A 15,340-nucleotide genomic window follows, 5' to 3' on the forward strand; every position below is an offset into this window, starting at 1 on the left:
TGAATGACAATTGCGCGGTCGTGTTACACTGCACCTTAATTAAATTTTTATCATTTTTTTCCCCACAAATAGAGCTTTCTTTTGGTGGTATTTGATCACCTCTGCGGTTTTTATTTATTGCGCTATAAACAAAAGAAGAGGGACAATTTTGAAAAAACACAATATTTTTTACTTTTTGCTATAATAAATATCCAATTTTTTTTTTTTTTTTTTTAACAAATTTTTTCCTCAGTTTAGGCCGATACGTATTCTTCTACATATTTTTGGTAAAAAAAAAATTGCGATAAGCGTATATTGATTGGTTTGCGCAAAAGTTATAGCGTCTACAAAATACGGGATAGATTTATAGCATTTTTATTATTTATTTATTTTTTACTAGTAATGGCGGCGATCTGCAATTTTTATTGTGACTGCGATATTGCGGCGGACACATCGGACACTTTTGACACATTTTTGGGACCATTCACATTTATACAGCGATCAATGCTATAAAATTGCATTGATTACTGTGTAAATGTGACTGGCAGGGAAGGGGTTAACACTAGGGGGCGCTCGAGGGGTTAATGTATTACCTAAGGAGGTGATTCTAACTGTGGGGGAGGGGACTGACTGGGGGAGGTGACCGATCGCTGTCCCTATGTACAAGGGACACGCCATCGGTCTCCTCTCCTCTCTGACAGGACGTGGATCTGTGTTTACATGCACAGATCCACGCTCCTGCTGTGTTACCCGGCAATCGCGGGTGCCCGGCGGACATCGCGGCCGCCGGGCACGCGCACCGGGTCCCGAGTGACACGGCGGCGCGCTCGCGCCCCCTAGTGGCTCGGGAAGGCGAGGACGTCATATGACGTCCTCCCAGAATAACAGAAGCCTCGTCCAGCCGTCATACGACGGTGGGCAGTGGCTTAGTGGTTAAGTTCATTTTTTTCCTCATTAATGTACACACAGCACCCCATATTGACAGAAAAACACAGAATTGTTGATATTTTTGCAGATCTATTAAAAAAGAAAAACTGAAATATCACATGGTCCTAAGTATTCAGACTCTTCGCTGTGACACTCGTATATTTAACTCAGGTGCTGTCCATTTCTTCTGATCATCCTTGAGATGATTCTACACCTTCATTTGAGTCCAGCTGTGTTTGATTATACTGATTGGACTTGATTAGAAAAGCCATACACCTGTTTATATAAGACCTTACAGCTCACAGTGCATGTCAGAGCAAAAGAGAATCACGAGGTCAAAAGGAACCTCCTGAAGAGCTCAGAGACAGAATTGTGGCAAGGCACAGATCTGGCCAAGGTTACAAAAAAAATTCTGCTGCACTTAAGGTTCCCAAGAGCATAGTGGCCTCCATAATCCTTAAATGGAAGACGTCTGGGACGACCAGAACCCTTCCTAGAGCTGGCTGTCTGGCCAAACTGAGCTATCGGGGGAGAAGAGCCTTGGTGAGAGAGCTAAAGAAGATCCCAAAGATCACTGTGGCTGAGCTCCAGAGATGAAGTCGGGAGATGGGAGAAAGTTGTAGAAAGTCAACCATCACGGCAGCCCTCCACCAGTCGGGGTCTTATGGCAGAGTGGCCCGATGGAAGACTCTCCTCAGTGCAAGACACATGAAAGCCTGCATGGAGTTTGCTAAAAAACCACCTGAAGGACTCCAAGATGGTGAGAAATAAGATTCTCTGTTCTGATGATACCAAGATAGAACTTTTTGGCTTTAATTCTAAGCGGTATGTGTGGAGAAAACCAGGCACTGCTCATCACCTGTCCAATACAGTCCCAACAGTGAAGCATGGTGGTGGCAGCATCATGCTGTGGGGGTGTTTTTTAGCTGCAGGGACAGGACGACTGGTTGCAATCGAGGGAAAGATGAATGTGGCCAAGTACAGGGATATCCTGGACAAAAACCTTCTCCAGAGTGCTCAGGACCTCAGACTGGGCCTAAGGTTTACCTTCCAACAAGACAATGACCCTAAGCACACAGCTAAAATAACGAAGGAGTGGCTTCACAACAACTCCGTGACTGTTCTGGAATGGCCCAGCCAGAGCCCTGACTTAAACCCAATTGAGCATCTCTGGAGAGACCTAAAAATAGCTCTTCACCAACGTTTACCATCCAACCTGACAGAACTGGAGAGGATCTGCAAGGAGGAATGGCAGAGGATCCCCAAATCCAGGTGTGAAAAACTTGTTGCATCTTTCCCAAAAAGACTCATGGTTGTATTAGATCAAAAGGGTGCTTCTACTAAATACTGAGCAAAGGGTCTGAATGCTTAGGACCATGTGATATTTCAGGTTTTTTTTTTTTTTTAATTTGCAAAAATGTCAATAAGTCTGTTTTTTCTGTCAATATGGGGTGCTGTGTGTACATTAATGAGGAAAAAAATGAACTTAAATGATTTTAGCAAATGGCTGCAATATAACAAAGAGTGAAAAATTTAAGGGGGTCTGAATACTTTCTGTCCCCACTGTATGTCTCATCGCTTCACTTGCTGCACTGTAGACTCAACAAGAAGGGAGGGAAATCTTTTTAATGTGAAGGAAATCTCTTTTTTTTCCCTTTCCTACTAAAAAGAAAAAAAAAAAAAAAGTAACCAGTGTCCCTGTTGGTAAATTCCCCTCTATTCCTGCTCTGGTGGCAACTCAAGGTTTTAAATTTACCCTCACTTTTATTCCTGTGACACTGGAGATCAGGACAATTAGAGAGTAAATATTCCTAATGGGGACATAAACATCCAAACCTAGGAAAAAAAAAAAAAAAAAAAAAAAATGTTGCCTTTACTTTCAGAATAAATATCTTGAACCCTCAAAGTTTTACATATGTTGTGCAAAACAAATGGCAAAACATCCTTTGTATTGGTAAACCCTTTGAAAAGGAAAAGGGGCACTTATCCGGTTTACCTCTTTAGACTGACCTAATAGATCTCACCTCCAGAGATACAGTTACCTTGATCAGGCGGCTGCAGCCTTCCGGGATTGTTTACATCCTGAGCTTCAAATCCTGTGTCTCCTGGCTGCACACGTGTAGTCGATTTCTATGGGGCTCAGCTTCCTGCCAGAAGATGGTGGCAGATGGGCCCATAGGCTTCTATAAGGCAATACTGAGTACAGGCACGGCCAAGAGACAAAACACTTGCAGCACAGGATGTAAACAATCCTCAGACTGCAGCCATGGAGAGGTAAGTGAATCTCTGAAAATGCACTTAGGCCCCTTTCACACTGGGGCGGTGGGGGCGTCGGCGGTAAAACAGCGCTATTTTACCGTCGTTTTTGCGGCTGTATTCGGCCACTAGCGGTGCGGTTTTAACCCCCGCTGGCGGCCGAAAAAGGGTTAAACCCGCTCGTACAGCGCTGTCCCATTGATTTCAATGGGCAGGAGCGGTTTAGGAGCGGTGAACACACCGCTCCTTCACCACTCCAAAGAAGCGGCTCGCAGGACTTTTTTTACCGTCCTGCCAGCGCACCGCTTCAGTGTGAAAGCCCTCGGGCTTTCACACTGAACAAACAGCGGAGGCTGTTTAGGGGCGGTTTTCAGGTGGTATTTTTAGCGCAATAACGCCTGCAAACCGCCCCAGATTGAAGACCAAAAAATAAATAAAAAATTCCAAGGGGGTGAATGCCTATGGGAAGCATGGTACAATATATGCATTTCTATATATACTACAACAATGCCCCATTTTTAGTACATTAGATATATTATACATTAGTATGATATTATATGTACAGTATTAAACACTATTTAGAAAGTGGAATTTTTCTTCCTGCGCATCCAATATGATCACGTGTACTGTACATAGAGTGGGTGTCGAAAAAGAACCACCCCCTTTAAAATAATCACATTTGCTGCTTTGCAGCCTGAAATGAAGACACAGGTGTTTTATCCAGCTGTATTTCCTCAGTGCAGCTTATGACATCCAGGTGAAAGATAGAACACAAGCATGTCAGAAAATACAATCAAAAACAGAATCACAGAGTTGGAAAAAGGATCACCCCCTCCTAAAAATGATTGCAAAAACGCAAACAGGTGTAGCTAATCACCTTCTAAATGGCACACAAAGCCATTGGACTTTCAACTGTGATCAGCTGTGGTAATTTTGATTAGCTCAGCATGAAAACAGCTTTCCTGGAGCATTTCAGTCCCTGATAGTGCAACTGCAGCAAACAATCAATTATGGGTGGCAAGGCACTGCTAAAAGATCTCCAGGATAAAGTTGGACAGGCACAAGTCAGGAGATGGATACAAAAAGTTTCAAAGGTTTTATCAATGCCTAGATGCACAGTGAAGTCTATTAGGAAGTGGAAGGTATTTGGCGCAACACAGATCCTCCCTGGATCAGGACGTTACTCCAAACTGGATGAACGAGCCAGGAGAAAACTGGTCAAAGGCTACCAAGAGGCCTACGGCAAATCTGAAGCAGTTGCAGGAATTTATGACAAAATCAAATTCTCCACAAATGTGGCTTTTAAGAGGGGGGGGGGCTTTGCAAGAAAAAAGCCACTCCACAAGAAAGGCAAAACACATTCACGACTGAGCTTTGCCAAAACGCACCTTGAAAGTTCTGAGGCCACATGAAAAAAAAAAAAAATAATGGGCATTATGGTCAGATGAGACTAAAATCTAATTATTTGGCCTCAACACCAATCAATACAATGCCTTGAAAAAGTATTCATACCCCTTGAAATTTTCCACATTTTGTTATGTTACAACCAAAAATGTAAAATGTATTTTATTGGGATTTTATGTGATAGACCAACACAAAGTGGCACAGAATTGTGAAGTGGAAGGAAAATGATAAATGGGTTTCATTTTTTTTTTACAAATTAATATCTGAAAAGTGTGGCGTACATTTGTATTCAGCCCCCTTTACTCTGGTACCCCTAACTAAAATCTAGTGGAACCAATTGCCCTCAGGAGTCACCTAATTAGTAAATAGAGTCCACCTATGTGGAATTTACTCTTAGTATAAATACAGTTGTTTTTTGAAGCCCTCATAGGTTTGTTAGAGAACCTTAATGAACAAACAGCATTATGAAGGCCAAGGGACACACCAGACAGGTGAAGGATAAAAGTTGGGGAGAAGATTAAAGCAGGGTTAGGTTATAAACAAATATCCCAAGCTTTTAACATCTCACGAAGCACTGTTCAATCCATCATCCTAAAACGGAAAGAGAATGGAACAACTGCAAACCTACCAAGACATGGCCGTCCAAGGAGCGCATTAAATCAGAGAGCCAGCCAAGAGACCCATGGTAACTCTGGAGGAGCTGCAGAGATCCACAGCTCAGGTGGGAGAATCTGTACACAGGACAACTATTAGTCGTGCACTCCACAAATCTGGCCTTTACAGGAGAGTGACAAGAAGAAAGCCATAAGAAGTCTTGTTTGCGAGAAGCCATGTGGGGGGACACAGCAAACGTGTGGCCAGATGAGACCAATATTGATCTTTTTTGGCCTAAAAGCAAAACGCTATGTGTGGCGGAAAACGAACACTGCACATCACCCTGAACACACCATGCTGCTTTTCTTCAGCAGGGACAGGGAAGCTGGTCAGAGTTGATGGGAAGATGGATGGAGCCAAATACAGGGCAATTTTAGACGAAAACCTGTTCGAGTCTACAAAAGACTTGAGACTGGGGCGGAGGTTCACCTTCCAGCAGGGCAACGACCCTAAACAGACAGAGCTATAATGGAATGGTTTAGATCAAAGTATATTCATGTGTTAGAATGGATCAGTCAAAGTCCAGACCTAAATCCAATTGAGAATCTGTGGCAAGACTTGAAAATTGCTGTTCACAGATACTCTCCATCCAATCGGACAGAGCTTGAGCTATTTTGCAAAGTAGAATGGGCAAAAATTTCACTCTCTAGATGTGCAAAGCTGGTAGAGACATCCCCAAAGGCTTGCAGCTGTAATTGCAGTGAAAGGAGGTTCTACTAAATACAGACTTCGGGGAGGCTAAATACAAATGCACACCACACTTTTCAGATATTTGTAAAAAAAATAAAAAAAAAAAAAAAAAATCTTGAAAAACATTTATCATTTCCCTTCCACGTCACAATTATGTTCCACTTTAAGTTGGTCCATCACATAAAATCTCAATAAAGTACATTTATGTTTTTGGTTGTAACATGAAAAAATGTGGAAAATTTCAAGGGATTATGAATACTTTTTCAAGGCACTGTATGTCTGCCGAAAATCTAATACAGCTCACCATCCAAATACCACCCTTCTTACAGTAAAGTATGGAGGTGGTAATATCCTGTTATGGGGGTGTTTCTCTGCAGCAGGAACTGGAGCACTTGTCAGGATAGAAGAAAAATGGATAGGGCAAAATACTGTCAAATTCGTTGAGGAAAATCTGCTGCCCTCTGCCAGAAAGTGGTCAATGGGAAGACGGTTTACCTCCCAACATGACAATGACCCAAAGCACACAGAAAAAAATGACCACACAGTGGTTGAAGGAGAAAAAAGGTGAATGTCCTTGCATGGACTAGTCAGAGCCCAGACTTAAACCCCATTGAAAATCTGTGGAATGACTTGAAGACTGCAGTCCACAAATGGTCACCATTAAATTTAACTGAACTTGAGCAGTTCTACAAAGAAGAGTGGACAAATATTGCAAAGTCTAGAAGTACAAAGTTAGTAGAGACATATCCCAACAGACTAAAGGCCTTAATTAAAGCAAAAGGCGGTCCAAACAAAATACTGACACAAAGGGGGTGATCCTTTTTTCCAACTCAGCAATTCTGCTTTTTATTTTTTTTTCTGACATGTTGGGGTTATATCTTTTACTTGCATGTTATAAGTTGCACTGAGTAAATACAGCTGGATGAAACAAAACTGTGTCTGTCTTCATTTCAGACTGCAAAGCCACAAAATGTGATTGTTTTAAAAGTGTGTGTGTGTGTGTGTGTGTGGGGGGGGGGGGGGGGGGGGGGGGGAGTATTTACTATACCCACTATATACTTTGAATTATGGGTACCTAGCAGTGCAGTATACCTTTGTAAATTAGCTATACGTGCACCATTCATGGGCAGACCGTACAATATTTTAAATCGCACACAGTATGTTTTAATTAGCCCAGAGTGTATTTGTATAAAATACAGTATGTCATTCATGAGCATCTGTTATATGTGGATACTTTGTATTGGGTTAATTTCTTAAAATATTACTTTATAGGTCGAGTGCCTGATAATTCATGTGCAATTGTAGAACATCTTTTATATCGGAAATTCTGCAACAAAATATATTGCAGTAAGTGTGATCTGTTGATATGTAATACAATATAGTATGCACAACATTATTTGTGTATTAGGAAATCAAACCAGCATATTAGTCATACATGTTACAATGTGATATTTATATTCAGGGATGAGCTTGGGTTCGCTCTGAATCAAGAAGGAAGCGGTGAGCGCAGGCTAAATCAGCTGTGGGCAGGGCATTCCCTGCTACTGCATGTATACAAAGAGATGCTTGTGACATCATTGACCTAAAATAGCCACAATGCCACATTAGGTCAATGTCACTGACCTAATACGATCACATGGCTATATTATGGGAATGATGACATAAGCACCCCTGTCCTTGTACACATGCAGCTGCGGTGTGGGGATTGCACTGGATGCAGCCGATTGGCTCGGCATGGACTGCTTCCTTCTGGGTTTAGCAGAACATGGGTTATGACCAAACCCATTCTTATTTCTAATATGTTGTAGTAAGTGGTCCAATGTACAGCATAGTGTAACAGACAAGCTGCTGCTCCAGGTCTGACCGCCAGAATCCTCCATACTTTTCCTGAGTTCAGGTGACAGCCCAGCTCATCTCACTCCATGCAATGTAATATTCAAAAGTCTGTACATCTGCAATCCAAGACAACATTCAGCTTTACTGAGAAAAAGCAAGCAAATGCAATACCTCAACACCAAGGACAACAATAGTTAACTCATGACAGTAGGTGCTGAGATAGTGTGAAACACATTGACTGTTACTGTCCTCATGGTATTGTACTTCCATGCCCCGGAAGATGCCATTTGAAGGGAAACGCAAAAGCAGTCAGCCGTGATTCCCGCATGTGCTGCTTTTGTTTTTTTTTAACTAGGTTACTTGTTTTAAAATTAACGAGAAGCGCTTTTGATCAATTTTACACTATGCTTTCTTTTAATTATGTAACGGGTTTGAACTAGAGGGTGACCCATAAATCCTGACCTGAAGTGGAGATTGTGGGTGGCTCTGTGGTGGAAGCCTGGCCATATAACAAGTCATTTTGACTGCTCTGTAATAGGAGTCAAAGAGTTCTGGAAAGCAGAAGCCATTTGGTGTTTGGTGAAGGTACACACTGGTGTATGAATATATGGACACTTGCTGAAGATTTCACACCGTTCACATTTGGCAATTTATAGGACTTTTTTTTTTATTGATATAATTGAAATCACTAGTTTTCTTTGTTATTTATAGTTTGCACTATTTTGTATATGCACAGCACTTCTGTATATTAATATTTATTGCACTTGCTTGCTTTTACACAGAGTTGGATGTTGTCTTGGAGTGCAGCCATCCAGACTTTTGGATTTTACGTTGTACAATATCTTTTGGCCCCTTTCACACGGGGGGGGACGGATCAGGTCCGCCTGTTAGTTTTTTTTAGGTGGAGCGGATTGGACTCTATAGAGCGGCAGGTGTCAACAGACATGTGCCCGTTGACATCTGATCCACTAAAAACAGACAGATGGCAATCAGTTCTTCATCCATCTGGTGGATTGGATCTGATGGCAGTCGGGAGTAAATGAACAGGCGGTCCGTTTGCATCCAACCACCCATAGAGAAGAGTGGACTGTGTCTGTGTCTGTGTCCACTCTGCATAAGTATCCGCCTGCTCATAAGGGATCAGCGGAGAGATTTCCCCACTGAGCAGGCGGACTGCAACCGAGCCTGCCCTGTGTGGAAGGGGCCTTATTAACCGATTGCTGCCCGCCGACTGTCAAATGACGGCGGGGCAGTGCGGCTCTCGTTCTGGGACGACATCCTAGAATGGCCGTTTGGGCGAGCAGCATTGCAATCGCGCTAGGACATGGCGTGAACCCGATCTCTGGAAAGTGCTGCGTCCGCGGCTCTTTAACCATGTGATTGGCTGTGTCCAATCACAGCCGATCACATGTAAACAAGGAAGTGCCGTAATCGGCGCTCCTCGCCACACACTGACAGAGTGTGTGGCGAGGTGAGACGATCAGCGGCATCTCCACGCAGGGGGGACATCTAGCAATGTGATCAGGGCACTGATCATTAGTGCCCCGATTACAAAATAGTGTCACAAATCAGTGCCCACCACTGCCACCTATCAGTGCCCACCACTGCCACCTATCAGTGCCCACCAGTGGCAGCAGTGCCCACCAGTGGCAGCAGTGCCCATTAGCGATGCCAGTCAGTTCTTGCGATCAGTGCCGCCTATCAGTGCTGCCCATCAATGACCATCACTGCTGTCAACCAATGCCCATCAGTGCCCCCCTGCAATGCCTATCAGTGACACCTATCATTGCGGCATATTAGTACCTCCTCATAAGTGCCACCTCATCAATGCCCACCAGTTCAGCCTATCATCAGCGCACATCAGTGAAGGTGAAAAATTATTAGTTACAAAATTTACTGACAGAAAAAAAAAAAAGTAAAAAAATAAATAAATAAATAAATAAAAACATTAAAAAACCCAGCCGTGATTAAATACCACCAAAAGAAAGCTTTATTTGTGTGAAGAAAATGATAAAAAAATTGTTTGGGTACAGTGTAGTACGACCGTGCAATTGTCATTCAAAGTGCAACAGCGATGAAAAATGGCCTGGGCAGGAAGGGGGTGTAAGTGCCCGGTAGGCAAGTGGTTAAATGAAAGCATCTGTCTGGATGCACATTTCACCCCTTTTAATAAGCTACAAATACAGAAAAATACCTGTTGATGTGCCAGAAATACATTATGCTTCTATTGTCCTCTTTGACCTGGCAATACAGCTCCAAAATCCTAAGCATGTAGTGTCAGCCCTGCCTACTTCATTTCTGATAAATTGCAAAGAACACGGGTCGCTCCATATCCCCACAACCCCTCCTTCTGCCCAGGAACTTATTAGCTCCATGCAGTATTCTCTATATTTAGTGTGTTACCCTAAACCAAATATGACAATACAGAATGATATATATAACTAGTTACATTGTGTGAAGTTAATTTGTATACAATCACTTGACAGTTTAATTTTAAAAGATAATCTCTGCCTGACAAACATACTTATGCAATAGAGGACCCTATACATAACCTCCGATATGCACAGAAATATATGTAACAACGCAATATACAATTTCACAGGGTTAACCTATAGTGTTCCTTATTTATAAGTAATACCGTATTAACTCTATATAGTCCAAGTGTCATTGTAGAACAACTCATTATGTAGAATTTTTAGAGCATGTCATGAACTTGTGTACCAATATAATACACCAATTCTGCGTGTATACATTTACACACACACGATATATACCAGTTCTGTGCCTGAGCACACTATGGGGTATTATGTACATAACATATAGTATGGCACATACCAGCTCAATCTCTTGGGTCCCAATGGGGCATTATGTATTTTCTAGAAGACATATGCCAGCTCTGTGCTCAAACTGCAGGGCTATATATTATGATACATGCCACAGGGAATCACATCTATATTGTTGAATATATACCAGCTTTGCATCCAGGCACATCATGGGGCATTATAGAACTATAAATAGTTTATGAACCAGCACTGTGTCCAGTTTGGGGCAGCATTATGTATATGCAACCACTGATATATGCCAGCTGTGTGCCCAGATACAGCACAGGGCATTACATATAAATATTGTAGGATATTCTCTATACTAGCTCTGTTCCTGGGCACACTGTGGGGCATGGTATATACATTATATAGCTCGGTGTATCCTAGCCCTGTGCCTATGCACAATATGGGGCATTATGTATCTAGTCAGATATACATCACTGTGGGTTATGTATATAGTGGGGGTGCAGATATAATTATGGGTTATTAGTTATAGTGTGGTATAATGTATATATAATCATGGGGTGTTATGTGTATAGAGGTGAGTGTATATATTATTATGGGGTATTATTTATATAGTGGGTGTGTATATATTACTAAGTGGTGTAATGTGTACAGTGGGCCATCATTTTAGGGTATTATGTATATAGTGAGGTATAATGTACATATTAGTGGGGTGGTAGTAGTAGTAGTGTTGTTACGTATGAAGTAAGATACATATGTTTGTGGTGTATTATGTGGGATATATAGGACTATGGAGAATGGTGTTTGTTATAGGGTATTATGTATATATAGTGGGGTATATCGCTATGGGGTATAAAGTCAATATAGCAGGGTGTATGTGTAATTATAGGGTTTAATGTATGAAGTAGGATACATAGAATTATGGGGTATTATGTATATAGTGGAGTATTATATCACTATAGAGAATGGTGTTTGTTGTAGGGTATATATAATTATGTATATAGTAGAATATAGTACACACTATGAAGCGTTATGTATATAGTGAGGTATATATTACTGTGGGTTATTATGTATATAGTGGGGTGTAGATATAATTCTGAGTTATTTAGTGAGGTATAATGTATACAGTAGGATACATACAATCATGGGGTATTATGTGTATATATTATGTGGTGTAATGTTTACATTGGGGTATAATGTGGGGTAATATGTATATAGTGAGGTGTATGTGTAATTATGTATGAAGTAGAATACATATAATTATGTGTGAGTTATATATGGAGTATGGAGGATGACTATGAAGAATGGTGTGTATATAATTCTGTGATATATATATATATATATATATATATATATATACACACACACACACACATACATACATACATAGAGGTGTCCTCCTCTTCCCCGGGCTCGGTGTGGCCCCCCCCTTGCACACAGGTCGGGCCCGTCCATGTCTCTCCAGGGGCCCCCGGGCCTTCTCAGGGCCCTCACTCACTCACTCACCCATCTTTCCTCTTGGCTTTGAACACATGCCCGTAGGTGCCTCTTCCAACTTTGCAGCCCTCGTACTCAAACAGGTCCTCCACCCGCTCCCGCTCTCCGGTCAGCTTGAGCTTGAAGTCATAGTCCATGGTGAGGAGGAGGGAGGGAGGCGGCCGGGGAGAGGAGGAGAGGAGCCGCACACACACACACACACAGCCCGGGATCCAGCCGGTCTCTCCTGTCCTCACACTGCACACGCCGCTGCTGCAAACACCGCCGTAAAGAGAGACGCGGCACGACACGCCTACTACAGACTGAGCGCCTCCCGCTGGAAGGTGACGGCTGACCCCGGATAACCCGAGCCCAACACCCGGGTCACCATCGGGATCTGACATCCCGGGAGATCGATCGGTATAGTCTGCGGGAGATCATGTCCACCTACCTAATATCACATCTATATACACTCATCTGTCCTATGTCTACACATGTGTTTGTACAATCCGATCTGTCCTTTATCTACACTTCTCTACAATCGTATCTGTCCTGTATACACACATAAATCCGATCTGTCCTTTATCTGCACTTCTGTACAATCTGATCTGTCCTTTATCTACACCTCTATGCAATCTGATCTGTCCTATATCTAAACGTGTGTTTGTGCAATCCGATCTGACCTTTATATAAACCTCTGTACAATCTGATCTGTTCTATATCTACACATATGTGTGCAGTGGCGTAGCGTGGGTTGTCAGCACCCGGGGCAAGGCAAGTAATTTGCGCCCCCCCAACCTGCGGACTTTTAGCACTCCCAGAGTCCTGTCCCTTCCCTTCCTACAATAGTACTAACCAACCTGATTCCTATACTGACCACTACACTCTACTGTCCACTACACTGACTACTATACTGTCCACTACACTATACTGCTCACTACACTGACCGCTATACTGTCCACTACACTATACTGACCTCTATACTGTCCACTACACTATCCACTATACTGACCACTACACTGTCCACTATACTTTACTGTCCGCTATACTTACCACTGCACTATACTGTCCACTACACTGACCACTATACTGTCCACTACACTATACTGCCCACTACACTGACCACTATATTATACTGCCCACTACACTATACGGTCCACTATACTGCCCACTACACTATACTGCCCACTACACTATACCACCCACTACACTATACTGACCACTATACTGTCCACTACACTGACCACTACACTATACTGTGCACTATACTGCCCACTACACTATACTGTCCACTATACTGCCCACTGCACTATACTGTCCACTATACTGATCTCTATACTGTCCACTACACTATACTGTCCACTACACTGACCACTATACTGTCCACTACACTACCCACTACACTATCCACTATACTGACCTCTATACTGTCCACTACACTGTCCACTATACTGCCCACTACATTGTCCACTATACTATACTGCCCACTACACTGACCACTATACTGTCCACTACACTATACTGCCCACTATACTGTCCACTACACTGTCCACTACACTATACTGTCCACTACACTGACCACTATACTGTCCACTACACTATACGGTCCACTATACTGCCCACTACACTATACTGCCCACTTTACTGTCCACTACACTATACTGCCCACTACACTATACCCCTATACTGCCCACTACACTATACTGACCACTATACTGTCCACTACACTGCCCACTACACTATACTGACCACTATATTGTCCACTACACTATACTGTCCACTATACTGACCTCTATACTATACTGTCCACTACACTATATTGACCACTATACTGCCCACTACACTATACTATCCACTGCACTATGCTATCCACTATACTGACCACTATATTGTCCACTACACTATATTGTCCACTACACTGACCACTAAACTATACTGTCCACTATACTGCACTGACTACTTTACTGTCCACTACACTATCCTACCTACAGTATTCCTATACTGACCACTACACTGCATGACTCTAGCTGCTCTTCTACTCACTCTCTCTGGCTGGGTGCTCCCTCTTCCCAGACTGTCCCCCCCCCCCCCCCCCCCCCCCCCGGGCCAGCAACACGACTCTCATCACGAGGGAGTCTTACCTTTTCTTCTTTGTTTCCCATCGGTCCGGAGGGGAGCAGGAGGAGGAGACAGCGGCGCTCACAATCTTTTTGTGTCCCCCGCGCTCCGCCATGTTCAGTCTCCAGCGCCTTGTAATTGGGTGTATGGGGTCATGTGCGGCGGTGGGGCTGGCCTGTTAACGCTCGCGCTTGCTCCTGGAGTCCCGCCTCCGCACATGACCCCATTTACCCAATCACAGGGTGCCAAAGACTGAACATGTGCAGAGGCGGGACTCCAGGATGTACCGCGATCATGGATAGGCCAGCCGCGCCGCCGCACATGACCCCATACGGCCAATCACAGGGCGCCGGAGACTGAACATGGCGGCCAGAGCGTGGGGACACCGGGCAGTGAATTTAGGAGGAGGCAGCCAGTAGTCACACACTGGCACGGAATTGCGCCCCCCCTAAATGTTGCGCCCGGGGCCACGACCCCCTCCGCACCCCCCACGCTACACCACTGTATGTGTGTCTGTACAATCTGATCTGTTCTATATCTACACATATATGTGTCTGTGCAATCTGATCTGTCCTCATCTGCACGACCGAGTGCTGCATTTTTGGGCGGTCTATTTATTTTAATGGGCTGCCCAGTACATGGAAACTCGCAGATAGTTGTACAGACCCGATTTGTTTCAGGCTGGGTTCACACATGTCCAGCTGCGGTTTGTTGTCTGGAGTGCGGTGCGGTTTGTTCACCGGTTTAGGTGCGATTCAGGTGTGAATTTTTACTTGACTTCATAACTAAACCATACCCAATATCGCACAGGACCCTTTTTTAGTAACAGATTGTAGCCGCCCTGGACATGTGTGAACCGCCTCCATTGAAAGCCGGTCCGGTTCATGTTATGCAAATTGGATGCGGTTAAAATTGCATCCAATTCACATATTATTATTATTATTATACAGAATTTTTATAGCGCCAACAGTTTACGCAGCGCTTTACAATATAAAAGGGAGACAATACAGTTATAATGCAATAAGATACAAGAGGATTAAGAGGGCTCTGCTCAGAAGAGCTTACAATCTAATAGGGTGTGGCAGGTGGTACAAAAGGTTGTAACTGTGGGGAATGAGCTGGTGGAAGTGGTAAAAGATTAGTTGGAGACGTGATGGGCTTTCCTGAAGAGATGAGTTTTCAGGGATCACCTGAAGGTAGCAAGAGTAGGGGAT

General features: G+C 43.3%; 1 protein-coding gene across 1 annotated transcript in view; it reads right to left on the reverse strand.

Moving 5' to 3' along the window:
* LOC141127178 (cyclin-dependent kinase 8) overlaps positions 1-12,323 on the reverse strand; it is a 145,698-nt gene extending 133,375 nt beyond the window's left edge. The window contains exon 1 of the mRNA XM_073613403.1: positions 12,039-12,323. Within this exon, the coding sequence (XP_073469504.1) occupies positions 12,039-12,166 (128 nt within the window). The 5' untranslated portion in view covers positions 12,167-12,323. The remainder of the gene's footprint in view (positions 1-12,038) is intronic.
* Between the last annotated feature and the right edge of the window lie 3,017 nt (positions 12,324-15,340).

This window comes from Aquarana catesbeiana, linkage group LG02 (genome assembly GCF_042186555.1).
Source record: "Aquarana catesbeiana isolate 2022-GZ linkage group LG02, ASM4218655v1, whole genome shotgun sequence".
Classification (NCBI taxonomy): domain Eukaryota; kingdom Metazoa; phylum Chordata; class Amphibia; order Anura; family Ranidae; genus Aquarana; species Aquarana catesbeiana.